The following is a 23,870-nucleotide window of genomic DNA, read 5'->3' as shown; positions in this document are numbered from 1 at the left end:
GGCACGGAGCTGCGGGAGCGGCTCCATCCCCGGCCGGAAGAGGAAGGCGGACAAGGCGCTGCTGAGGGCCGGGGTGGAGCTGCCGCCGCCCGCAGCATCCCCAAGGGAGGGCCCTTGGCAGGCGGAGGGGACCCACCCGAGCACCCCCGCGGGCCCTGCCCCCCTGAGGAGCGGTGGGTGGGCCGGAGCGCGACGGCTCTGCCGGCGGCGTGGGAAGGAGCGGGGCTGCCGGAGGAGCAGCTCTGGGCCGGGCAGGGCAGGGCGGGCTCCCCTCGGAAGGGCTGCGGGTCCCTGGTGGGGGTGCCTTGCGGAGGGCAGAGCGGGTTCTGGACGTGGGCAGCACATCTCTCCAGGGCCGTACCCTTCACCTTTCCCGCCCGGCGGCCTCTCTGTCCCCTGGGCTTTGCGCGCTTTTTTTTTTTTTTTTTTTTTTTTTCCCTTCTTTCTTTGCTGCCTCTTCTGGGGTTTTTTTCCCTCCTCCTGATTGAAATTCCTGCTCCTGACCTGAATCAGGACTTTGTTAAGGAGTCAGAGGAGCCTTCCTAAGGCATAGCAGGTAAAGCCGGGCCTAGGGAATTTCTGAGGGAGGAAGGGGGAGTAAGAAAACGCCAGAAGGATGAAATTCTTCCCGCTGGTATATAACAAAACTGTTTGTGCGTTAGGGCAGGGCCAGCTCCGCTGCCGATCCCTTCTTGAGAGGCACCGAGGCCTGGCCCTGGCCCTGCCCCCCGGGGTGGAGGGCAGAGGCGGTGAGGGGCAGAGGTGAGAGCCGAGGGATGGCTGGGGGAGAGCTGAGGCAGAGCCGAGACAGTGTCAGGGACACAAGTGTCCAGAGAAACAACTTCCCTAAACTGAAAACCCTCCCCCTACTTCATAGGTCTTTTCACAGAAATCAAGCGTCATGGTAGAGCTGAAGCGTTTTGTTTTTGCTGACAGGATGCCTATGAAATGTTTGGTGGTTTCCTGCCCAGCAAAAAATACAGAGCAGTATGAACAGCAAAGCTGATGAAGCACAAAGACAAAAACTTGTAGTGCCATGGGATAGTGCGTAAGGGAAATGGCAACCGTGAAAGTGGAGCTGAAGGAAAGGTCAGTGCTAGGATCAGGAGGTTCAAGCTGCTCGCTAGCTGAGGTGGCAGCAAGGGTAAGGTGTGAAGGATGTTACCCTCTGTAAATAACCCTGGAATGAAGTTCAGCTTGGCCATACAATGCAGTGGACAAGTAAACAATTCTGGGGAAGACTAAGGTAGGATCTGCCACAATGAACCCATCCCTCAACTGTTGGCAGGATAGACCTACCGCTGGGGAGGATTTGTGTAAAGAAATGCTTGTTTGGCTCCAGATGTTCTTATATCATTTGGGTAAACTATGCTAAATAATTTGTAGTAGTGATGACTTACCAGTTTAAATAAAAGGATCTTGGACATAACCAAACTGCTGTGTTCACTAGAAGATTTAAGAGCATTATGTCAAGAGTTTAATAAGTGATTGCAGGTGTCCCCCTTCCATTTTTGCCTCATGGCCTTTGAACTTTAATAAGGGTTCAGTGCTAGTACACTGAATCCACAGGTAAAGAAATGTGACACTAGTATTTATTGCTGAGCATAAAAAAGAGTTAAGGTATTCAATTATATGCTAAAGTACCTTGTGTATGCAATGCAGTACATCTTGTCTGGAATAGAATTTATATTAAAATTAGCCTCATGTTTTAAGTCTGGACTCATCAAAGCCAATGGATGTTTTTGGTATTGATGGACTTTTTTCAATTAAATTCTTTCTCCTTTTTTACCCTTTTAATGCAACCAACATTGAGGGATTTTTGCAATAATTGTTTTATGACTCAAATACACTGTAATATTTTACAAATCTGAAGTTTGCAGTTTCATGGTTTGTCTGTTGCTCCTTGATTTTGATATCTGTTGAAACAGAAGTTTTTTCAGGATAGGAACCAACATCTTTATTTGTTCAACACTGAACGTGATATGGGCTGCATCCTTGTTTATATATTTAAGTTGGTTTTGGAGTATTATAAAAGAAAGTTGATAGTTCTGTTTCTGACAAACTAAAATGCTGCCTTAATCATTTGATTCCCCAAGTCAATAACCTATCAGTGGATATAATCCAGAGGGGAAAAAAAAGTTGTAAAATTTTGTTGTGTTGTTTCTTGAGTTGCAGTTGCTCCCTGGATTTTATCTTGAAGACAGCATTCCTGTTTGGGTTTTTTTGGTTTTTTGTTTTGTTTTTTGTTTTGGTTTTTTGTTTGCTTTGGTTTGTTTTTTTAAATTTTTTTCTATTGCTATTGCTTTAGTAATTTTTAGTGAAGGCATAAACAGCCTATTAGTTACTTAATATAGATATTTAAAACAAGAGTGCCCTTTCTTATGTATCTTACTGTAACACTGAGTTGAAAACATTTGGGAAAGTTGTAGCAATACTGCTCACCTGTTAACAAACTTTAAATGCTCTTTAGTTCTGTGTTTTATGTAGAATGATGCTAAATTTGTTACTTTATTGCCCTTGAAGCCTGTTCTTAATGCAAGCACACTTGATGCTGAGCTAATAACGAAGGGAGTCAAGGTTTCTCTTCCCTTGAAAACCAGATAGCTTCATATATCCATAGTTTATTTTTGTGAAGTCTGTAGAAAGCAAGAATGAATCAGTAAGATAGTCTTATGAAAGGCCTGCACAGTGGCTTCTGCTGACTGAGCATAAATGTAGTTTTTCAGAAGCTGAGCACCTGGGAACATGGCCCTGCAAGAGACAGAAATTGGCAGCAGCTCTATCAATGACAAGCAAGAACAGAACTGTAGTCGTGTTATTACAATTGTCTTTCTGGCACTCTTCATCGACTTGTTGGGATTTGCTCTCATCTTGCCATTGTTTCCTTCCATCCTGGATTATTACAGCCAGACTGAGGTAAGTAACAGAGAAAGTCACCTTGCTGCAGATGTTGGGTACAAAATCTTCAGGGAAGGATGGGAGAAAAATCCCTTACCTCAGGGCAAACCAAATAGCTACAGGCAGAGTAATAATATCCATCACATTTAAATGGTTCATGGAGTGAATGTGTTTGTGAACCTGCCTGAGATTCTTCCCTCTTCCTTTTTTATTAAAATGAGGGAATTTATTTGTGGGAAAATTCAGGTATTTCTTATGGGCAAGTCCTTGTACTGCTGCATTTGTCAGACAGATGTCACCTGCGAGGCAGAGTAAACAGCAGTCCTTAATGGATATCCATGGGATTTATCTAAGAATGAAAGAGTTTTTACTCTATTTGAGTATTCCACACACTTACTTGCTCCCACTTCCAGCACCGGGTTCTATTTCCCAGCTGTCTGTTTTGCAGGATGGATTCTATTTGTCATTGCAACGTGGTGTGGACTGGTTTGCAGAGATGGTTGGGATGCCTCAAGAGCGAAAATACAACAGTGTCTTGTTTGGAGGTATGGAAATGAAACAAGGTAACAAGCTGGAAAAAAGGAAAAGACTGTTGTTTTCAAGTTGCAGTGTTGGTAAGAGGAAACCTACACATACAAAAAACATACTTGCCTGTTACAAGGTTTGGATTTAAATAACACAGAAAATGTCTCTTGCAGTAGGCTATAAATGGTTTTGGTTTTGTCACAGGGATTGCAGTGAAGAGTTGGACAGCCACATCTCTGCCATTTTGAGATACATAGGGAGGCAGGAGAAACAGGCCAGCAGGAATCTTAAGAAATTCAGTAAGGATGAATATGAAGTCCTGCCCTGGGAAAGGGTAGTCCCTTGCAACAATACAACTGGGCACTGACTGGGGGGAGCAGCCCTGCTGTAAAAGCCCTAGAGTTCCTGGTGAGCAGCAAGCTGAGCACAAGCCAGCCCTGACATCAAAAGCAACAACATGTCCTGGGCTGTATGAACCAGAAGGAAAGCCATTAGATTGATAGAAGCCATTGTCCCACTCTACTCAGCACTTTTTAGGCCACATCTAGAGCACTGCATCAAGGTTTGCCCCCCCCCCCCCCCCTCAGTACAAGAAAAACATCCATAAGCTGCAGCTGAGCAGACGGCCAGGATGACAGAGAGTCTGGGGAGCTGGAGCTTGGCCAGCCTGGAGCCATTAGCACTCTTCCCTCTACAGGGAGGTTATCAAGAAGACAGTGAGGCACTTTGTTGTGGTGCATGGTGGGAGAAGGAGGGGCAACAGGCATTTGAAGGAACAAGGGAAGTTTACACTGGAAATGAAAAGGAACTTTCTCTCAGTGAGGATGGCCAGTGGAACAGCTTGCTTAGGTCTCCCATCTTTAGAAGTACTCAAACTCTGACTAAGTGGAACCCTAAGGAATCTTGTCTGACCTCACAGCTGACCCTATGAACAGGAGTTTGGAGGAGGTGACCTCCAGAGGTCCTTTTTAACCTGATTTATCCTATGATCTTGCCCAATTTGTTCTACAGATGGCTAGAGACATTCAGGCCTGCTGTTTCTTATTGTCAGGCTGCCAGCTTAAAGGTTAGGAACCTGCTGTGCTAGTCCCTGCAGTGACAGGAATTGCTCTTCCTTCACAATTGATCTGCATGTGATTGGAGATCAGTCAGTAGGAAACACTGGAATTAGAAGCTGGAAACACTGGAATTAGTTCAAGGCTCATTGGCCTCCTGGGCAGCTATAGTTCAGTGCTGGTTCTAAATCTCATTAGTCCTATTAAAAGCAGCAGAGCTGCTGACTTGCAGGGTCCAGAAGCATTTGCTGTCTCTAGGACATTCTGGTGTAGCTGATCTCCAGCAGGAGCTGTAGGAAATCTAGCAGCACATATGTCATGTTACACATCAGAGGCTTACTGCCACTCAGCTTACTGTCTTTGAGTGGTAGGAAACAGTATTCTTCAGTCCCTCAGGAACTGCTTTCTGTCTCCTCTAAGGCCTATCTGCAAGCCTCCTCTTTGCACCTCCTCACCATCTCAGGCTCTGTACAAACAAGGGGCTGGGAGCTCACGGTTGTGTCCAGCTTGGTGCCTTTTGCCTGCTCTATCTTTTGATTTGGGAATGCTGTATCCTTTGACTGGGATCTGTTGCTTTCAAGGGGAAAGCAACTCCTCCTCTATTTTCAGAGGAGTCCACCTGACTTTCATCTAACAGGGAGCATGCAAATAAAATAGACACTTCATCTCAAAAAGTAAGCCTTTATCCCTTGCTGTTTCTCCTCTAAGCAAGAAGGATTGAGAGAAAAGTATTTAGAAGCAATTTTGAGCAGTGAAGAGAATGTTCTGTTCTGAACACCTTGGGGGGTTCCGTGTCAATATTCTGCCTCCCTCAAAGTTAATGGGGGCAGAACTTCTGGTTTCTTTCTCTTCTGCCCTGTGAAGCTTTGTTAGCTGAATGATCTGAGACACATAACCCAGTTTTCCCCTTAGAGAAAACCTGTGACAGCAAGGCATTTTTTGCCTGTTATTTGGGAGTGGAGGGCAAATTATTAAGTGTGTAAAGCTAGAAATAGCAAGGTAAAAGAGGAATGAAAGATCAGAGAAGCTGGAGGCAGATTTCAAAAGGTTTTGGGAGTCTGTTGGAACTTCTGCTTCCTAAGGTGCCTCACTAACAGCAGTGCTTATGTCTTTCTTTCCATGATAAGAAGGGGGAAAAAAGCTAATTAAGTGTGACAGAATCAGGTTCAAATAATCAAAAAAAAAAAAAAAAAAAAAAATCCTAAAAGAATGGTGCTATCTCCATTTTAAGAACAGAATATGTATTTAGTCAGCTGGGGAAGCATTACAGAATCAGCATTCCAGTATAACCAGTGAGTTTTTCCCCAATCTCACCTGTGAAGTAACCAGTAATATTGATTATTATATTGATTATATCAGTATGAAGTAACCAACCACTAGTGTATGATCCATCTTATGCCTGTTACTCTGGTCTGGCTGTTTATCTGCTCTGTCTGTAATTGGCTGCTCAGTTAAATAAGAATGCAAGATTGGTATTTTGAAGGTGGTTCATTTATGACAGCTGCTCTTTAGAGCTGTGTTTTACACTCATTGTGTGCATTTAAAGGACATAGTGGAGCAATAGGTCTGGAACAGATAGGCTTTGTAATGAAGGCAGCCAATCTAATGATATACTTATTTTATTTTATTTTTAGGTTTGATTGGGTCAATCTTTTCCATCCTACAGTTTTTCTCCTCTCCCCTCACTGGTGCTGTGTCAGACTGCTTGGGCAGAAGGCCTGTCATCTTGATGACTGTGGTATGTGTCTCATACTGATTTCAGTAATGCCATCTCAATGCACAGTTGAAGGCACTATGGTCTTGTGGTTAGCACAAACGATTGGGAAACTGAAAACTTTAGGTCTATTCTGTTTTGACTGCTTCTTGCCAAGTCACTCAGCCTTGTTTCCAAATGTGAGTGTTTAAGCTGAGCTTCCCAGATCCAGAATTGTACATAGGAGGCCGCAAAATACCTACCTGTTTCTGGGGGTTTCCAAAGCCCCTTCCCCCTTATATACGTGAATATGACATCAGATGCTTTGTTTACAAATGTTAGACTTGATCCTTGTATGCCTTAATTCCCCAGGTGACTAATGAAGGCTGATCACTTCATGACCTATTTCACAGAGCCTGGGAATTGTTGGTTAGGAAGGGCTATATTGTGGTGTAAACTGCATTTCTTATAAACATTCTCCAAAAAGTTTTATCCATTGCTGGCCAAGAGTATGGTGTTCTAATTACAGAAGCAGTGCAGAGCATGTGTGTACATACATGGTGGAACTTTGCAGAAATGATATACAAATCCTCATATCCTTTAAGTCTATGGCCAGCAAATTAAATAAGCATGTGGGCTTATGATTGCATCTCAAATTTAGGGGCTGGAACTGTGAATTCCTCTTATTTTGAACTCAGAATTCTTATAAGTTGGAAACAAATAGAGCAGGATGTACTAGAGTGGTTTTGAGCACCGAACTGATTTAGCTCCCTCTGAACTTTGTTCTTCTAATTTTATTAATCATAGTATCATAGAATGGCTGGGGTTGGAAAGAACTTGAAGATAATCAATATTCAACCCTCCTGACACAGACAGGGACACCTGCCACTGGATCACATTGCTCAAAGCCCCATCCCACCTGGCTTTGAGCACTTCCAGGAAGGGGGCATCCACAACTTCCTTGGGCAACTTGTTCCAGTGTTTTACCACCCTCTTAGTAAAGAATTTCCTCTTCTCTCTTCAAGTTTTAAACCATTGCCCCTTGTCCTCTCACTTCATGCCTGCTCAAGAAGTCCCATTCCAGCTTTCCTCTAGGTCCCCTTCAGATATTGGAAAGCTGCTATAAGTCACATCAGAGCCTCCCTCTTCTCCAGGATGAACAATACCAGTTTCCTCAGGCAATCTTCTTATAGGAGGTGCTCCAGCCCTCAGATAATTGTTGTGGCTCTCCTCTGGACAAGCTCAAGGAGCTCTTTGTCCTTCTTATGTTGGGGACTCCAGAACTGGACACAGCACTCCAGGTGGGGTCTCACAAGAGCAGAGGGGGGGAATCCCTTCCCTCAAGCAACTCTCTACACTTCTTCTGATGCTGCTCAGGACACAGCTGGCTTTCTGGGCTGCAAGTGCACATTGAGTGCTCATATTAAGCTTCTCATCCACCATCACCCCCAAATCCTTCTTCTCAGGGCCATCCTCAGTCCTTTCTCCTCAGTAATCTCAGATGAAGTTTTTATGGATGAGTTTCTACTTTTTTTATATCACTGTCCAGGAAAGCGTTTGGTATCAGTAGATTCAAACATATCTGCTACATAGGTTTTGGAGCATCTGTGAAAAACAAACAAACAAATGAACAAATTAAGTGCTTAGCTGGGAAACATGCAGAAACAGGATCAACTTTGCTTTGCTTTTTTAAGAGCCCTTTCTTGATTCTGCAGATGGGTTTGATGACATCATACGCACTATGGGCTGCCTCTAGGACTTTTGGCATTTTTCTTCTCTCCAGGATCATAGGTGGAATAAGCAAAGGGAATGTCAGCCTCTCCACAGCTATCATTGCTGATCTGCACTCTCCAAAAGCACGGAGCAAGGGCATGGTGAGTAATATGTATGAGGGATATGTTTGGGTAACTTTTTTTAGGTAATTTTTAATTGGTTTCATGTGTTCAGAATGTCATCCTCAGATGTGTATGCATTGATCTTGTGAAAACAAGATTTTATATACTACCTTGTGTCTGAAAAGACACCAAATCATTTTGCAGCTGAGCTCTCAGGCTTGTCAATGGTTTCTACCTACAAGTGAAATGCAGATGCCCTAGACGTGGAAAAACTACCTATGTGTTGCAGCTGTTAATCCTGCTGATAACTGTAATCCTGATTACAATAGTTTAGAAATCAAAAGATCTTATGGCTCCCTTTTGCTAGCTGGAACCCAGTTCTAGGAGAAGCCATTTTTCTCACCTTCCAAAGCAGTAGAGGTGCAGCAGCACTGCACAGCACAGCATGTCTCTGCCTTCTTCAGATGCTGCACTGGCTTCAGCATCTGAGCTCAGCATATAAAGGATGTGGCATTTGACTGAATGAGCAGCAAGTAGCATGAACAGCTGCCCTGTCCTCTCCTAGAAGGCAGAGGACTAGGTGGAAACATCCTGTGGGCTGAGCTTTGTCTGTGAATTACCAGTTAGTTCTTTTATGTTATAAAGACCCGTGGAGGCCCAAACTTCTACTGACAGGTTGTTATAAGTCACTATGCAGGAGAGCTGCTTCTTGGGAGGAGAAAGCTTTAGATTTCACAGTGATAGCTAATGAATTTTCCAAGTAATTTATTATTGTCCTCCTGAGTCGAAGTATATTTTTATTTATGGAGAGGGCTAGCCATATAGCACTAGTAAATAAAATGGCTCAGGGCCTATTTTTAGGGTTTGAGAGCAAATCACCTAGTGCAGCACAGCTCCCATCCATGTGGCTCTGGTCTCTTTTCCAAAGCAGAGAAGGAATGCTTGTTCTGCTCTCTGGGAAGAGAACAGCATCTGACTGACACAATTCCCAAACTGCAGTGGGTATTGCCTGGGACAGTGCTCACTGGGCAGGCTGAACACTGGAGACACCTGAGTGTGCTCTGGCCATGCTTAGGGTGGTACTGAAGGTAAAGTTAAACAGACTCAGGAAAGCAGGAGGATTGTGTCCTGGGATGACACATGTTTGGGTCCTGCATATGTGAGCATACATCTTTGGATGCCTCTTAAAGAAACTGAGCCAGACCCTGCTCTGTTGTGCTCTTAAGCAATCTCACGAAGGCTGCTGACTCAGATCAGGGCTCTTTTAAGCTCCCATCCAGTCTATACAGATTCTACCTCTTTTCCTGCATGCTGGTATCACAGCAAGTCCATATATCTTCTTTAGTACCTGCAGTAAATTCAGGTTGTTCTGGGAAGCCTCTCAGTCTCTGTTCTATGAGACATAGATTCCTAAATACAGAAGTTGTCAAAGCAAAGACATCATTATTCCTGCCACGGTGTTGTCCTCCCTTCTTCAGTACAAAAGTTTGTCCTATGGCTGAAGGATCTGCTGGCTGAGTAGTCCCTGAGGTGAGAATTATTATTTCCTTTCCCAACTTCCTTTCACTTATAACCACATTGCAGTTTGTTCCTGCCACTTTCCTGGATAGATGGAAAATAAAATCAGTTATTTGTAAATAACAGTTTTTTCACATTTAGCATTCCTTACATCCTCAGGGTGGGTACATTGTGTATCTGGTTGCATTTTGTCAAGTAAATACAAATTGTTTTAGAACTGAGCTACCTAAACAAACCGGTCTTCTGTGTTCATTGTATCACTTCAGGCAATGATTGGTGTTGCTTTCTCCCTTGGTTTTACCCTGGGTCCCATGATTGGAGCTTACTTAGCCATGGAGACAAAGAAAGGAGAAGTCTTCTACCTTCATTCAGCATTGTTGGCGCTCGTGTTTGCTGTGGCTGATCTGATTTTCATCTTCTTCCTACTTCCAGAGACACTTCCCAAAGAAAAACGGGTAAATGGATTATCAATCAGAAGATCTGTGTTTCCTGTAGAAATGGGATTTGAGGACTGTTCAAATACTTGGAACAGTGAAGATGGGTCTGAGCCAGTGTCTCAGGAGTTTAGCCCTTTCCTGGGAGTATAATTTAATATTATTCAGGGTGGTGTCAAAGTGGTTGCATGATGGTCCCATCTCCTAGCCCAGTGTAACGTTGGAAACTCTTAAATAGCTGGCATGTATGTTTAATTGCTGGCTTCAGTGTATTAGGTTTCAATTTCTGACAAACTAATTGGAATTCAGGCAAAAGAAGGTGATTTTTTTTATCCTACAATCCCAGTGACTTCCCAGGGATAAATTTCAGCTAATCATAAAAGTAAATGTACCAGAGACTGGATTTTCTTCCACTTAGCCAGTATATGTTAGAAAATTTCTTAGCTATTGTCTTTGCTTGATTATTTTGAGTGCTCATGTAGTGAAAAGCTATTTTCTTTGAGCTGTGCTGTCTTCCACAGATAAAAAATAATCTGCATGTGGTAAAATTTAGTGACTGGATTTATAGGGCCAGACACTGTTCAAGATATATCTGATTAAAAGTTTTTTAGAACAGTCTCCACTGGTAGCATGGGAGAGACTGAATTCAGCCCTGGGTATCTGGGTGACACACTTGATTTGACTTTCAGCTGGATTGGATCTTTCCTGTTGTCCCTTGTTTCTAAGCAGCACTCAGCTGTTGAAGTGTTCCTGGTCTCTCTGGATGGCCAAAGCCTTATGACACTGAGACTTGTTTAGGAAATTTTTATCTGCAGTGCTTCTGCCAGGGCAAAACCTTAGCTCTTCCCCTAGTGTTTCCCTGTGTCCTGTGTGAAACTGGTTTCTCACGTTATCTTCCCAAACACTACAGCTATTTAAACTTTTTTTAACAGCTCTTCCAACATCTGTCCTCCTTTCCTATTTGTCTGTTTCTAAACATTTCAGATAAAATCCTGTTCTTGGTTAGAGCTTCATGTTCTTTGGTGGTAGGAACATGCTGACTCAGGGAAGTGCTGTAGAGTGGATCTGTATTCTATAAACAATTTCACCTTTGCTGTAGAGGGATAACTGCCTCAGTGCCTTTTAGGACTCTGTAATCATCTAATTTCATCCCTGTTTCTTTTATTGTCCTCTTGAAAGTTGTTCAGATAATTTAGTCTGTGTTAGCCAACATGACTGAATTTTGATAAGAAAATGAATGCTTTGTCATTGCTTTCTGGGGCTCTGTCTTTGTGCAGCAGTGGGTGTTGAATGAGGTGGATTAATAATTTCAGGGTCAAGTTCCAGTGATTAAAAATACACAGGATGTATGGTTGCTGATGAGATAGTGGTTTGCCTGTATTGGAGCTTCTTGTGATCTATATTGGTGCTTTTGTACTGCCTCCTTTTAGCTAGCATCTGGCAGTGGCCCCAGTTGATTTATGTGTCCTAGGGTATTTGTAAATTCACTTATTAGGCTGCTTTGCTCTTTTCTTGGGTGATTCCTCCCACTTTCTGAGTGGGAGGAGAGCAGTTGTCTTGACAGAGGATGAGAGAGGAATGATAGGTGTGTTGGCTGCCCTTCTGGAACTTGGCTGGGCAGAGAGCAGGTGCTACTGGAGTATAGGAGTGGATGCATTGGAAGGACAAAGCTGTAAAAAGAGAGGAAATGATAATGATAACCAGTAGGAGGGTGTGCTAGTGGGGTCAGACATCTGTTTCCTTACTCATTTTATTCTTGTTTCTCTGTCAGCCCTTTTTTCAAACGAAAGATGAAGTATTTCACATTTGTTTGTGTTGGAATTAACTTTTAGAAAGAGGAAGGTGAAGGGGGACATGGGGAAGAAGGATGAGCTTGCATCCAAAAAGAGCAGAATTTTTTCTCTCTTTTTTCCCTGTTTTTTTCAGCTGTTCCACAAGCTTTTCAGGTGAAGAAGTGACCAGAGAACTGCATCTTTCCTCTGTCAGATACACTGATATTATATGAGGTGGCCAAAACACCTCCTGCTGTGACCTGCAGGGATTTCCCTGCTAGGAATATAAAGGACACCAGTGGAATCTGTCCCCTTTAGGAGCTTTTGAGTTAATTTTTAGCTCAGCTACTAATGAGCAAAGCTGCCTTGCTGGAGGGATGGTCTTGCAACTTTTTCTTTCTGGTGTCCATTTAATCATGTAAGGAGTATGCATAAGGCTGTGCAGAATCACTGCAGACTTCTGCAAAAACAAGACTTTTGCTTTATGGATACTAAACAGTGTCTGGTTTGAAGGGTAAGGCTGGAGTATGGAAGGCCCCGGCTGAATTTCTGATTTGAGCTGACTGTACCTTCAAGATGTGTCACGTAGTGTCTCTGCATTAAAGGAAAAAAAAGACACTGTGAAAAATGTCTGCCATTCAAGGTGACTTTTGGTGTGATCTTGAAGTAAAATTGAGCAATTTTGGAGTAATAAGTTGTAAGCATAGAATTTAAATACAAATTGCAGAAGATTCTAAACTCCATGCAGCTGGTAGCTGTGACTCATATTGGCAGTGTATACTTTGCTATTTGGGGGTGCTGAAAAGTCAGGTTTTGGACAATGTTTTAATGATTGATCAGTGGTTCAATTAACTTCTAAACCACTGTTTTTAGGGCAGATAGGATAAATTTACATGCACACACAGGTGCATATATTAAAAAAAAAATCTAATGTCTGTATTTTGTAAAAATCTTAATATTTTAAGCACATACACATATCCTGTATATCCTTCAGACCAAACTAAAATCAGCCTTTGAGTACAGAGCAGCTTGGCACTCTGTCTGGCATGGATAATAATTCAAAACAGGTACAATTGAAGTTTTTTTCTTACTGAGAAACATGCTTGAAGAGAGTTAGTTGTTACCAGATTCTGTGAGCTGTAGTACATGCCAACAAATGCAGGAACTGAGGATTTCTAAAAGCCAGCTTCAGGAAATCCTCTTACAGACCTTCTAAAAAGCATAAGGAAACTTCTTCTTGGGAGTGTCTGTTTACTCTCTGCAGTACACGCAGTGGAAGGAGAAAGAAATTTATTTTATGTGTGTCAGCAGCTTTATGGCTTTATACAAACCCAGCCTGGGATCTGGAACTGGCTGTTGTGAGGCTACCAGGCTCTAGGGCTCTGCTGCTGGATGCTCAGAAGCTCTGACCGTTGAAACAAGACAGAGGTCATGCTAATACCATATTGCAGGTTTACAGCTCTATTAAATCCAGTCCAAATAGGTCCTCAAGTCATGGACTGAGATTAAGTTCCACTGATAATTTGACCTTTAATCTCTGCCCTCAAGAGGGTAATAGCTCCTTCCCTATCTGGGAAGAGAGGGAAGCTCATCATATAAAGTCTGTGCAGTGCTGTGAAGATGTGAAATGCTCAGTGTGCTTCTTCAGGATTCTTGAGGCTGTCTTATCTCTTCCTGTGACTGTATAAATTCTATTTTGTAAGGAATACTTTCCTTAAGAATTTAGATATTGTTTCTTCTTTAGCATATATTTAAATTTTATATATCTTAGAATAAAAAATAAACAAATTAAAAAATTAAATTCCCTGTAGATGAAAGAATAAGTATCTCCTAAGCTCCTATTAATAAGAAGCAGGAAGAGTGCCTCTAGATGCATAACTAGGTTGAGATGTATTAAGTACAAGGACCAAAAGTGCTACAAAATAGATTTTCTTCTTCAAAAAGCCACACAATGTGTCTGGGCAGAATCTCTCTAGAAATCTCTCTAAATTATCTCCAACTAATACCTCTAAAAATTATATTTTCCTTTTCTTCCCCAGGAGGTGTCACTGGCTGGCTAAAAGAAAACCAGTACCAACACAGACTGTTGTTTGATGTGCTACACATCAAACTTTCTCAGCACACAAGCAAATCTGCAGCTTCCCATGAACTTGCAGGCACATGGGCCATGATTTGTCCAGTAAATGTTCATTGGATATCAGGATGATGCAAAAAACGAACCAAATAAAGGCACCTTCTTGTGGAGAATGAGCCCCTTTGGCTTTTTAAGAACCCAGAGAAAAATCTATTTTTTGCCTTCAGTGAAAGCTGCTATTGGTGCCCTATCTTGTAGTTACAGTGCTGGAGCCAGTTCCATGATCAGAAAGTCTGGGATGTCACTGGGAGTCACACAAACCCCAATGCCAGTTGCCTTGTTTCACCTCAGATAATTTGTGCAGGTGTAGAAGTACAGCTGATTGTTACTGTCAGTTCCTTGCAGTGATTATTACATCAGGTTTTAAATAAACTTCTTTCTTTCTCTGATCAGGTCTCTTCTGTGACATCCAGATTTCAGGCAGCAGTTGACTTGCTCAGTCCTTGGGCTTTATTTCAGTTCTCTGCAGTCACAAGAGGAAAGGAATCCCCATCAGAGGAAAGTAAGCATTAGCTGACCTTTTATATAAAAATTCTATGTTCTTCTTGTATGTTATGGTGGTTGCTTCACTCAACCCATTTCAGAAGCAGCACTCCATTCATTCATTTAAAACCCTCCATACTAACTTATGAACAGGGAAGTGAAGTTCCCTTGGCTGCTGGTCCTGTTATTCCCCAAAGAAGTTTTTACTGATTAATGTGTTGAAGATTTCTGACTTGTTACTTGCTTTTTCTTCAGGCACTGGCTGCAGTCTGGGGTAGGCTGCAGTATGGGAAGTGATTTTAAAAAGATAGATGAAGGCTTGAGTAAGGAAGATGTGAGTTTGCTTATCCAAGCTGTAAACCAGGAAACTTCAGACTGAAATTTTATTTCTCAGCTCAAGACTTCAGACATGTAGGATCTGAGCTGGCCATTTCTCTATATGAAATTATTTAAGCCATAGAAAATAAATCAGTGTTTGCCAGGTACACCAGCTTGCCTCTCAGTCCTCCTTGCTGCTGCATCAGAAATAGAGAAATATTGCCACCTTGGAGCAAACCTGTTAAACCCTGCAGTGGCAGAAAAACAAATCAGGTGATCTGTTGCAGATCATCTGTAGCTTAGAAAAAAAGGGATGCTGTGCTTTAGCCAATATCATCCTGAGGCCAGCATCAAGTTACTGGACGGATTGCAGTTATTGGTTAAAAAATAAAGAAGTCCCAGTATAGGTGGAGGTGTAAGTGTGAGGCAAAGAGTCTGGACTGGGTGAGTGAGACCAGAGTGAGTTAAAGAGCTATCAGTCTTTTTGTGTTTTCTCTCCTCATAGGAAGGGACAGGAAGTGAGAAGTCATTTTGTGCCATGTCTATATGGCTATTTAAAATGAGCATCTTAAGTGAGAACTTTTCCTTGTGCAGTTGATAAATGTTGCTGTACTGTTGTTGTTGCATGCTCTAGCTATGCTTGAAAAACACCACTGCATTTCTCTCTCTTTTTTTTTTTTTTTTTTCCTTGTTTGTTTTTCCTTGTTTCTTTGTTTTGTTTTTTAGATCTTCAGAATCTCAAAATCTTGGGCCTGGCTTATTTCTTGTACCTCTTCCTTTTCTCCGGCTTGGAGTACACCCTGAGTTTTTTGACTCACCAGAGATTCCAGTTCAGCAGGTATAGCACACTTAGAAGATGAATGTTGTATATTTTGTCTAGGATATTTGTCAAAATTTTGACTTAAGGTCTTCAGAAAGAAGCCTTTGCATTCAGTGATACTTGGGCTTTGTGGTAAGAATTTCTGAAAAATGGGTGTACTCTTTATCATGAAAGGAAATACTCAGTGAATCTACAGCTTCTACTAACAAGAGAAAATCAATACACAAGATTAAATTAAAGCTCCTGAACTATGTATAACTGGGTTAGTTGCAAACCTTTTCTCTTCTAGCCTAGAGTTCTTCAGGACAAATCTTGAAGCTCAAAAAAGGCAAAGGATGAAGCTTTGTGATTATATTTGCTCAGTAGAGTTCTGCATTGCATGTTTTGCAGTCATTACATCACAGAGTTTGATTTCCTTTAGTCCAGCACCAGAGAAGATAGAGAACAGAATCCACTAACAGCAGTTCAGCTTGAAATACTTTTCCTGCCAGTTCATAGGAAGATTTCCATCCAGGAACATGATCTTGCAGCTTGATTCCTTACGTGTGTCCTTCCCTTTGAGCAATCCTCAGGGGTTTGTCTCATCCTTCTCTGTCTGTCTTTCATTACAGTTTGTGGCTTAACAAATGTGTGTGCATCCAGGAAAGGTTCTCTGGTGTGTTAAGTCTGCTTCTGCACAGTGCTGTCAGGGGGCCCATGTGGTGAGATACACAAATTTATGCAGATGGTACAGGCTCTGTGACAAACAGTCTGGTAAGGGAGCTGAGAACTTTTAGTTGAGAATATCCACATAGTTTGGAAGAGATGAAAGGGAAATTTGAAGGACTATTTAAGGGTGGAAGGAGTGATGCAAGCTTCCTGGCACAACACACTATCACCACCATGCCAATGCCTTGGTGACCTTAACCTAACTCCAGCAACTCCCATGCACCTGGCACAGACTTCCATGGCACCAGGTAATTAATTAATCTGCTGACTCTTTGTGGGCCACCCTGGAAGCAATGAAACTTCATCATAGCAGACCAGAGGTGGCTGCAGCATTTGCCAGCAGCTGTCCCAGCCATCAGAGGTTTATTTCTTTCTGTCAGACTGCCATGGAACCTGCATGGAAGACTGCACCATATTAAAAATCTGCACTGCTCCTGCAAGCACCAAAAAACCACTTTCTCTCTCTGGTTCAGGAAAGTGTCTGCACTGAACCTATGAATCCTGGGGTGGAATGCTCTGTGCCTGACTCCATGATCTGTGTTTTTGCCTCCCTTCTAGCATGCAGCAGGGCAAGATGTTTTTCTTTATTGGAATAACAATGGCTGTGATCCAGGGAGGCTATGCTCGCCGAATCAAGCCAGGAAATGAAATCAGAGCTGTAAAAAGGGTAAAAAATACAATAAATAATTTTTTTCTTTTTATTTTCCAGCACAAATCTGACATGTTAATTTTCAATCTAAAGTGCAGCTAAAGGTAGTTGGAGTGGGCACTTATCAGTCTAACAAAACCTTGGAACATTAGAGCCATTTCTGACTATCTTAGCTATGATATTGTTGAAACTTTTGAGTTCTTCATAGATAGCTGCTGAAGTAGGCAGTAAGAACAGTGTCTGTCTTTGCAGTCTGGGTAAAATGCAGTGAAGATTGTACTTTGTTTCAGTGATTTCTCTTGCAGTGCAGACATTAAAACTACTAAAGCTGCTTCAGAGTTGATCTCTGACTTTCTTTCTGGCAAATTATTTTCAGGGACATCCTCAGTCTGACCATCTCTGTGAGAGCTTTTCCCTAGAGTTTATTTCACTGGTGGGCAGGGAGTAGATTCTTCCTCCAGTCTTTGATTTGTGGTCATCAGTAATCCATGTAACAGCAGTTTGTACCAATGTTCAGACAGAAATTTCACTGACAAAAGTGTGCTTTTCTTTGTTTTGCTCACCTTGTCCTTGGTAGAGATGACAGTGCTGCTCTGCTGGGTTGGCAGGGGACAGTTCCTCACAGCTGTGGGACAAGCAGATATGTTTTGTCATTTACATTTGTGCATGGAACTAACCGAGGTGGGGTTTGAGTGTTTCTCAGCTTTTGTTGGCTGCTTGGCAAGAGCTGTGCTTGGACTCTTTCCTCTTCCCTGCCCTGAGAGGTGTAGCTCCCTTGAAATACCTTGTTTAGTTGGTCTGGGATGACTGCTCCTCAGAAACACCCACATGCACTGTGCTGAAACAGGCTGGCCCTGGACACTCTTTCTGTGGATGCAGCTTTTGTGGGAGTTTCCCCTTTTGCTGAAGTTCTGCCAATTTGTGAATCTGGATCATATGGCAAAATGTGGCCTCTCAGCCAGTGATTACAGTTTCTCATTTATAATTGAATCTTCTAAATGAAACATTGGGTGGGAGCAAATACCCTATTTTGTGAAATGTGCAGCAGATGTGTCCTTCTCCAAACACCCCCATTTTTTCATATTGACTCCAGAAGTATGGACTTGGATAGCTCCAGAGAGTTTGAAGTATCCCTTAAAATTGGTCAGTACTGCTGAGAACAAACAGAGGAGCTGTAGTCTTGTTGCACAGAAGTTTTTTCATCACTTGTGCCAGCTCAGGAGATAAAGAATTAAGGCTAGAGTTCTGTCCAGTTCAACACAGAACAAAAGAAAAAAAAAACAAACAAACACCAAAACCCAGTAGACACTGTGAGAGAGCTGTGCAAAAGCAAATTTTTCCTCAGCTATGGGAAATGGGTGGTGGGATAACTGTGTTCCTGGTGACTTCAGCCCAGATGTGGTTTGCCATCATGTGATAGTGAGAGAGAACAGAGAAGCAAACTGTACTCATGTGTGCCCATCCAGGTGAATTTCACATTCCTACTTGGAAATAAAAGGCTTTCTGCTTCTAACTTAAAAGCAGTCCCATCAGCAGCAGAGAACTTGCAGAACACCTAGAGTTAGGCTTTAACAAGCAGGGCTTAACTGTAACTGTGACTCCTTCATTTTACAGGCCATTATGTTGCTGATTCCAGCTTTCTTGTTAATTGGATGGGCTGCAAATGTGACCATGCTGAGTGTTGGACTGTTGCTGTACTCTTTTGGTGAGCTATTCAAAATGCACTAAAGGCTGAGCACAAATAATTTATCTTCATATCTTTACTCACCCTGTCAAAAAAGATGCACTTCTGATTTTAGCTATTAAGTAAAAGAAAGTTCACAGTTTTTTTTCAAAATATAGAAGAAATAGGGTCTGGGTTTGTTTTGTTTGTTTGTTTTGTTTTGTTTTGTTTTCTTGGTTTGGTTTGTTTTTTTTCTGGTGCTGTTTATATCACAGGAAGTTGCTGTGGTTATTTGGAAGCATCCCCAGTGCTCCTGTTGTCCTATCTCACTGGGGAGCTCTTGGGGCTGGTTTCCCCCACTCGTCAGACCTAGAAGCAAAATGCTCATTAAATAGCTCAGGAAAAGATGGGAAACATCATCTCCTTGTGTCTCAGTGGTGGCTGCATTAGCCTGCAGCAGGCTGAGGAGACCTGCATGGTGTGAAGCTGGGGTGTTCAGGATGAGTCAGGCTGAGGGTCAGACAGCATTGCCCTGAACATTGTGGCACAGGGCTGCATGGGTTGGACACTGCTCTACTCAGGGAAGGAGAACTCCACCTATTGTGTTTGATAAGTGCAGATGGTTTCCAAAGATGCTTATGCATTTACATAAATAATATTCTGCCAATTTAAACCATTATTCAGAGAAACAATCCTGAATGACATTAAATTCATCCACTGAAGTGCCTCTCTGAAAAGAGATTTCAGATACTCCCAGTGCTTGTAACTACTCTTAAGAAGCTTCAAATCATGAAATCAAGTAATCATGAAAACAGCAGACTTCTCTTTTGCATGATTCAGCTTGACTTAAGAGTAAACTGTAAAACACAGAACACATCTGTTTAGTAGCTTGCTTGTCTAGGGACAGCTGTGTGTTAGACAGGTTTCAAAATCTACATCTTCTCTACAGCTTAACTTCGTTTTGAGAGCCCAGGCATGGGGAGGGGTCTGTGAGGTGTTTGTTTTGTCTCACAGTGCTTCTAAGTTAGAAGCTTTGTCTCCCTTGGGCTCCATCTGGTCAGAAGGGTCCATCACTTCCCCAGTTAAGCCAGGTAGAAATGCCTCTGGGGGGGGGGGTCTCCTTTCCCCTCCTCTTTCTCCCTCTGCCCCACTTAGGGTGCCTGCAGTCAGGGTGCCTGCATGTCTCTCATCCCTGCTCTCTGGTTGTCCTTTTCTTCCCAGAAAAAATTTTGCTTTGTATGCTTACAGCACTTCCTTCTTGGCAGAAGCAGCCCCTGTTTCAGTAAGAGGGCAGTGATTGCTGAACAGCTTTTGGCTTTTTGAGTCCAAAAATTTTGTAATCTCTTCTTCTTGGACTTGACTGTCCAATTTCCCAAGAGAGAATGTAGCCACCTCTTTCATCGATGGGTGCAATGAGAGGCCACATGCATGGCACAGTGTGGGGCTGTGTCCAGCTACCTCACTGCCCATTTGAAATATTTGAAATCCCTGCTCCACCTGACAGGACCACAGCGTTTTGGAACAGGACCAGTGAGCTGATCTGACATATCCACCCCTTCCCCTGGGCTCACAGGATGAGAGGCACTAATGTGAAACATCTGCTCTGAGCACTCGTGGCTCTGGGCTTTGTGCAGGTTGGCTTTGAGGGGGTGTTTTCATTATTGAACTGGATTAAACCTGATGATTCATTGTTGGTGCAGTGCCTCAGAGCTCTGCAGCAGTGAGGGGTTTGGGCCACATGTTTTTGACTGTTGATCTTGTAACTGTTTTGAGTTCTCTGCTGTTTGCTGACCATATCTTTTGTGGATTTTTCCAGCTGCAGCCATTGTTATCCCCTGTTTGTCAGCAGTGGTGTCAGGATATGGTGAGTGTCTTTCCTGCTCTGAGCCCTTGGCCACGTAAGTGACCTTTGCATAGACTTGGCTCAGGTACAGATGTCTGAGGTCCACCTCAGATCTGAATGTGGGGCTGCGGCCTCCAGCTGCTACTTGGCTGTGGAAAGCCTCTTCCCCCCCAGTTGCAGTCAACAAGGAAAGCAGAAACGCTGTAACAGTGACCCGCTGCTCCGTGCTGTATATACAAAGGATCGCCACCCCTGCAGGAGTCGGGCCAATGCCTAGGGAAGAGCCCTTCCCACTCCCCTGTCTCTGCCCTTTCCTGCTTTGCAGTGATCTGTGGCTGCAGGGCCTCTGTGCCTGCACCCGGCTTTGCAGGGGGAGATCTGCAGCCTCCAGCCCCTTCCCTTCCTGAATGTCCTTTGCAGAAGGGAAGCTAAGTGGGACTGCTGGGGATAGGAAGATAAATACTCCAACCCCAGGAAATGCAGAAACATCCTGAATGGGATCATAGGAAAACTCAAACCTCACTTGTACATGTCTCTGAAAACTCAGCACTCCATACTGGGTGGTTTCAGAACTAACAAACAGCAGTGAACTGTTCAGAGTGAACATCAGTGTCACTGCAGGTTTTTAAGTAGCTTGTTCCAGTGGGTTGGGGAAACTTGGAGCACATTATTTCTGGTAATTATTAAAAGGAGGGGCAACAGTGGGGTAAGAATTAATGTTGTTGGTGAGACAAAGGACATAAAGAGCACTGGGCCAGGAATGGCCTGGGTTCTTCTACTGTCAACCAGCAGTAAAATAATTTATTCCTGGTTGCAAAGAACATACAGTCTAAGGTGCCTTCTAAATATTCGAAAACCTTCTGGGTTTGTGGCACTGGTTGCTATGCAACTTTGTAAAACAGATGTAGCTGTGTCTCCTTTGGGCGGCACAGATCTTTCTTTAGCTTTGGTTCCCTTGGTTTCAGTACTGCAGTGCTCACTGAGACAAAATTGCAACGTTTTGCTCATTATTGTCACTTTCATGTTGCTCTTAACTTGCATCCATGGTTCTGCCTGTAGTGTACACCTCTGTCTCCTCAGCAAAGCTGTTGCACAATGCAAAAATTGGATTTTATTGCTTATGTTCAGGGGGTGAGAGGGGGGCTACACTGAAAGCTGTCCATGGACAAGTCCTGGTGTTGTTCAGTGAAGCTGTGATAGGAGAAATAAATGCTGTTGGGCAGCAAGTGTAAAATGAAGGAGGGGGAGATGGATGTGGGAAGTACCTCCAGAACAAGGCTCCATGAGCTACTGCAATGCCTGCTTTCCCTGCCCAAGCAAAACCTCCATGGAGTGACAACAACTCTCTGCTTGCACAGGCTCTGCCAGCCAGAAGGGACGAGTCATGGGGATCCTCAGGAGCCTGGGAGCCCTGGCCAGAGCCCTGGGGCCAATCCTGTCTGCTACAGGTGCGTGTGGCCTTGTGCTCCTCCTGCCTTTTTGCCATCACTAAGCCAGGTGGGTTGGAAGGGGGAAGGGGCACACAGCACATTGCAGAAGCATCAAGTTATCTTTGCAGAAGCAGGTACCCCTGAGAGCTGCAGCAGGGCTGGACAAAGTCCTTGGTAGTACCAGTGAAAGCCTCGTGGGTGACTTAAAATGTTCATGGACAGCAGGTACTGCCTGGCTTGTTAAAAATTCCAGCAGCAGCAGCAAACTAAGCAAGTCCCCCGCATTGCTATGTGGGCAAGAGCCGCTCCTCAGAGTGCAGTGGGACCTGGAGGCTGAGCAGGAGCCCTGCCCTCTGCCAGGCTCAGCTGTAGCCATCTCAGCCCCCAACCCACCTGCTGAGGGGCTGCCCTTGCACCAGGTGAGCAGGAGTTGATGAAATCTGGGTTTCTTGTGCTTGGTAAGTAGTTCTCCAGAGCTTCAGCATTAAAAGTACCTGTAACCTACACCCTCCTATGGAGCCCAGAGCCCAGGGGGTGGGCGTGCAGTGCCCAATGGCCTTGACTGTGCCTAAGGAGCAGGGGCTGCCCCTGCCCCAAGGCTTCAGGGCCCCTCAGCCCTTACAGGGGTAAGGGACAGAGTAAGGGGTAGCAGCAACTCAGAGCTTGAGCTTGGATCTAATGTTATTTTGGGCTGTGCCAGAACCTCTCTCCTGGGTGCTGGATTCCTGAGCATTCACTGTCAGGAGATTGATCCTGACCGTGAGTGACCCTGAGGAAAAGCACAGAGCCAGGAGGCGGAGCTGGGACAAGGAGTTAAAGAGTTGCCTTGTGGCTACAGCTGAGTGTTTGAATAGGAACTGCCTGATTTCCATACTGGCAGGATTAAAATATCCTAATTAAAATAACCACTTGAAACATGCTGTTTCCTTGGAAGAGAACCAGCTCTGCTTTAGCCAATACCTCTTGATAACTTGTGTGTGCTGTGCACTGCGAGGTGCAGGAGTTGCAGGGGAGGGCAGCAGGGCCATGGATGCAGGGAGCAGCACACTCATGAGCTACATCTTGATTCCTTTGCAGTTTACTGGCTGGCAGGGGCAGAGCTTTGCTTCACTGTCTGTGGAGCTTTGTTCCTCATCCCCTTCATTCTACTCGGATCTATAAAGCAGCAGACAAAGGAGGAGTAGGAAGTGCCCACACAACTCTCAGCAGCTTCCAAGGAACTCAACATGGCCTGACTGTACCTGACGCTGCTGACCAAATAGAAAGAGAAGGATTTTGATCTGGAAGGGGATCTGTGGGGACCATTTGCAGCACCACCACACTTCAGGTTTCCTATGGCCCTCCACAAGCAGTTATATGGCCTCCCAGATGGCTTGAATAGTTTTGGAAACAGGAGAAGAAAAAAAAACCAAAAAACAAAGAAACCACCACTTGAGTAAAGCATCAAGATGATCAGAGAAGCAGTGTCAGGCGTGACAGAAACACAGCACAGTGCAATCCCAGGTCACTCTCAGCTCCTGCAAGAATCCTGTCACCACCAGCACCACCCTGAGCAACACCCCTGTCCAGGGGGCTGTTTCAGCAGCTGGGAACAACTCCAGGCCCTGTCTCTGCAGGTGTTTCTATACAGTTATCACAAGCTGTCCACACGTGTGCAGTACAGCCAGTAACAGCTGTCACCAACTGACTGAAAACATCTCCATCACAACCAAAAGTGAGACACATACTGCAGCCTTCCTGCTGCTTTGGCTCAGGTGGACTGGTTTTAATATACAATTAAATTTTGGGAGATGTTTTATATTTCTAATACCCTGTGATGGTTTTTGATAACCAAGCCTTGTTGTTCTTGCATTACAAATAAACTGTTAATTTTGCATTTGTCTGTCCAGTTACTGACAGTGAGGATGTCACAGGCATTGAAACCAAACACCATGGTGTGGATTAGCCCAGGAGGGGCCCAGAATCTCCTCCCCTCAGTGCTGAAAATGCCCCTGGAGAGAGCCAGCCCCAGCAAACCCCTCAGTGCTGACTGTGCGGCAGGGGCTGCTGCAGGCAGGGAAGGACCAGGCCCTGCCCAGGGCTCTGTTGAGGC

The 23,870-nt window shown here is 43.8% G+C and overlaps 1 protein-coding gene across 4 annotated transcripts; it reads left to right on the top strand.

Annotated features, from left to right (window-relative positions):
- Positions 1-34: 34 nt before the first annotated feature.
- On the top strand, positions 35-23,654 carry MFSD10 (major facilitator superfamily domain containing 10). 4 transcript variants are annotated; one of them, XM_071753364.1, is made up of 14 exons: positions 35-173; positions 514-556; positions 2,727-2,916; positions 3,347-3,443; positions 6,113-6,216; positions 7,887-8,045; positions 9,791-9,979; positions 14,258-14,366; positions 15,392-15,503; positions 16,752-16,860; positions 18,457-18,547; positions 20,322-20,369; positions 21,707-21,796; positions 22,856-23,654. In XM_071753364.1, exons 3-14 carry the CDS (start codon positions 2,746-2,748, stop codon positions 22,960-22,962), a joined length of 1,386 nt encoding a protein of 461 aa, XP_071609465.1. In that variant the 5' UTR covers positions 35-173; positions 514-556; positions 2,727-2,745; the 3' UTR covers positions 22,963-23,654. The 4 variants fall into 4 exon arrangements, with proteins under 4 accessions (XP_071609465.1, XP_071609468.1, XP_071609466.1 ...); XM_071753367.1 differs by lacking the exon at positions 9,791-9,979 and having other exon boundaries at positions 22,856-23,099; XM_071753365.1 differs by lacking the exon at positions 514-556 and having other exon boundaries at positions 46-173; positions 22,856-23,099.
- Positions 23,655-23,870: the final 216 nt, after the last annotated feature.

The sequence above is a fragment of the Heliangelus exortis genome, chromosome 10 (assembly GCF_036169615.1).
Source record: "Heliangelus exortis chromosome 10, bHelExo1.hap1, whole genome shotgun sequence".
Taxonomy (NCBI): Eukaryota; Metazoa; Chordata; class Aves; order Apodiformes; family Trochilidae; genus Heliangelus; species Heliangelus exortis.
Note: the sequence above shows the minus strand (reverse complement) of the source record. Positions and strands in the feature narration are given on the sequence as shown.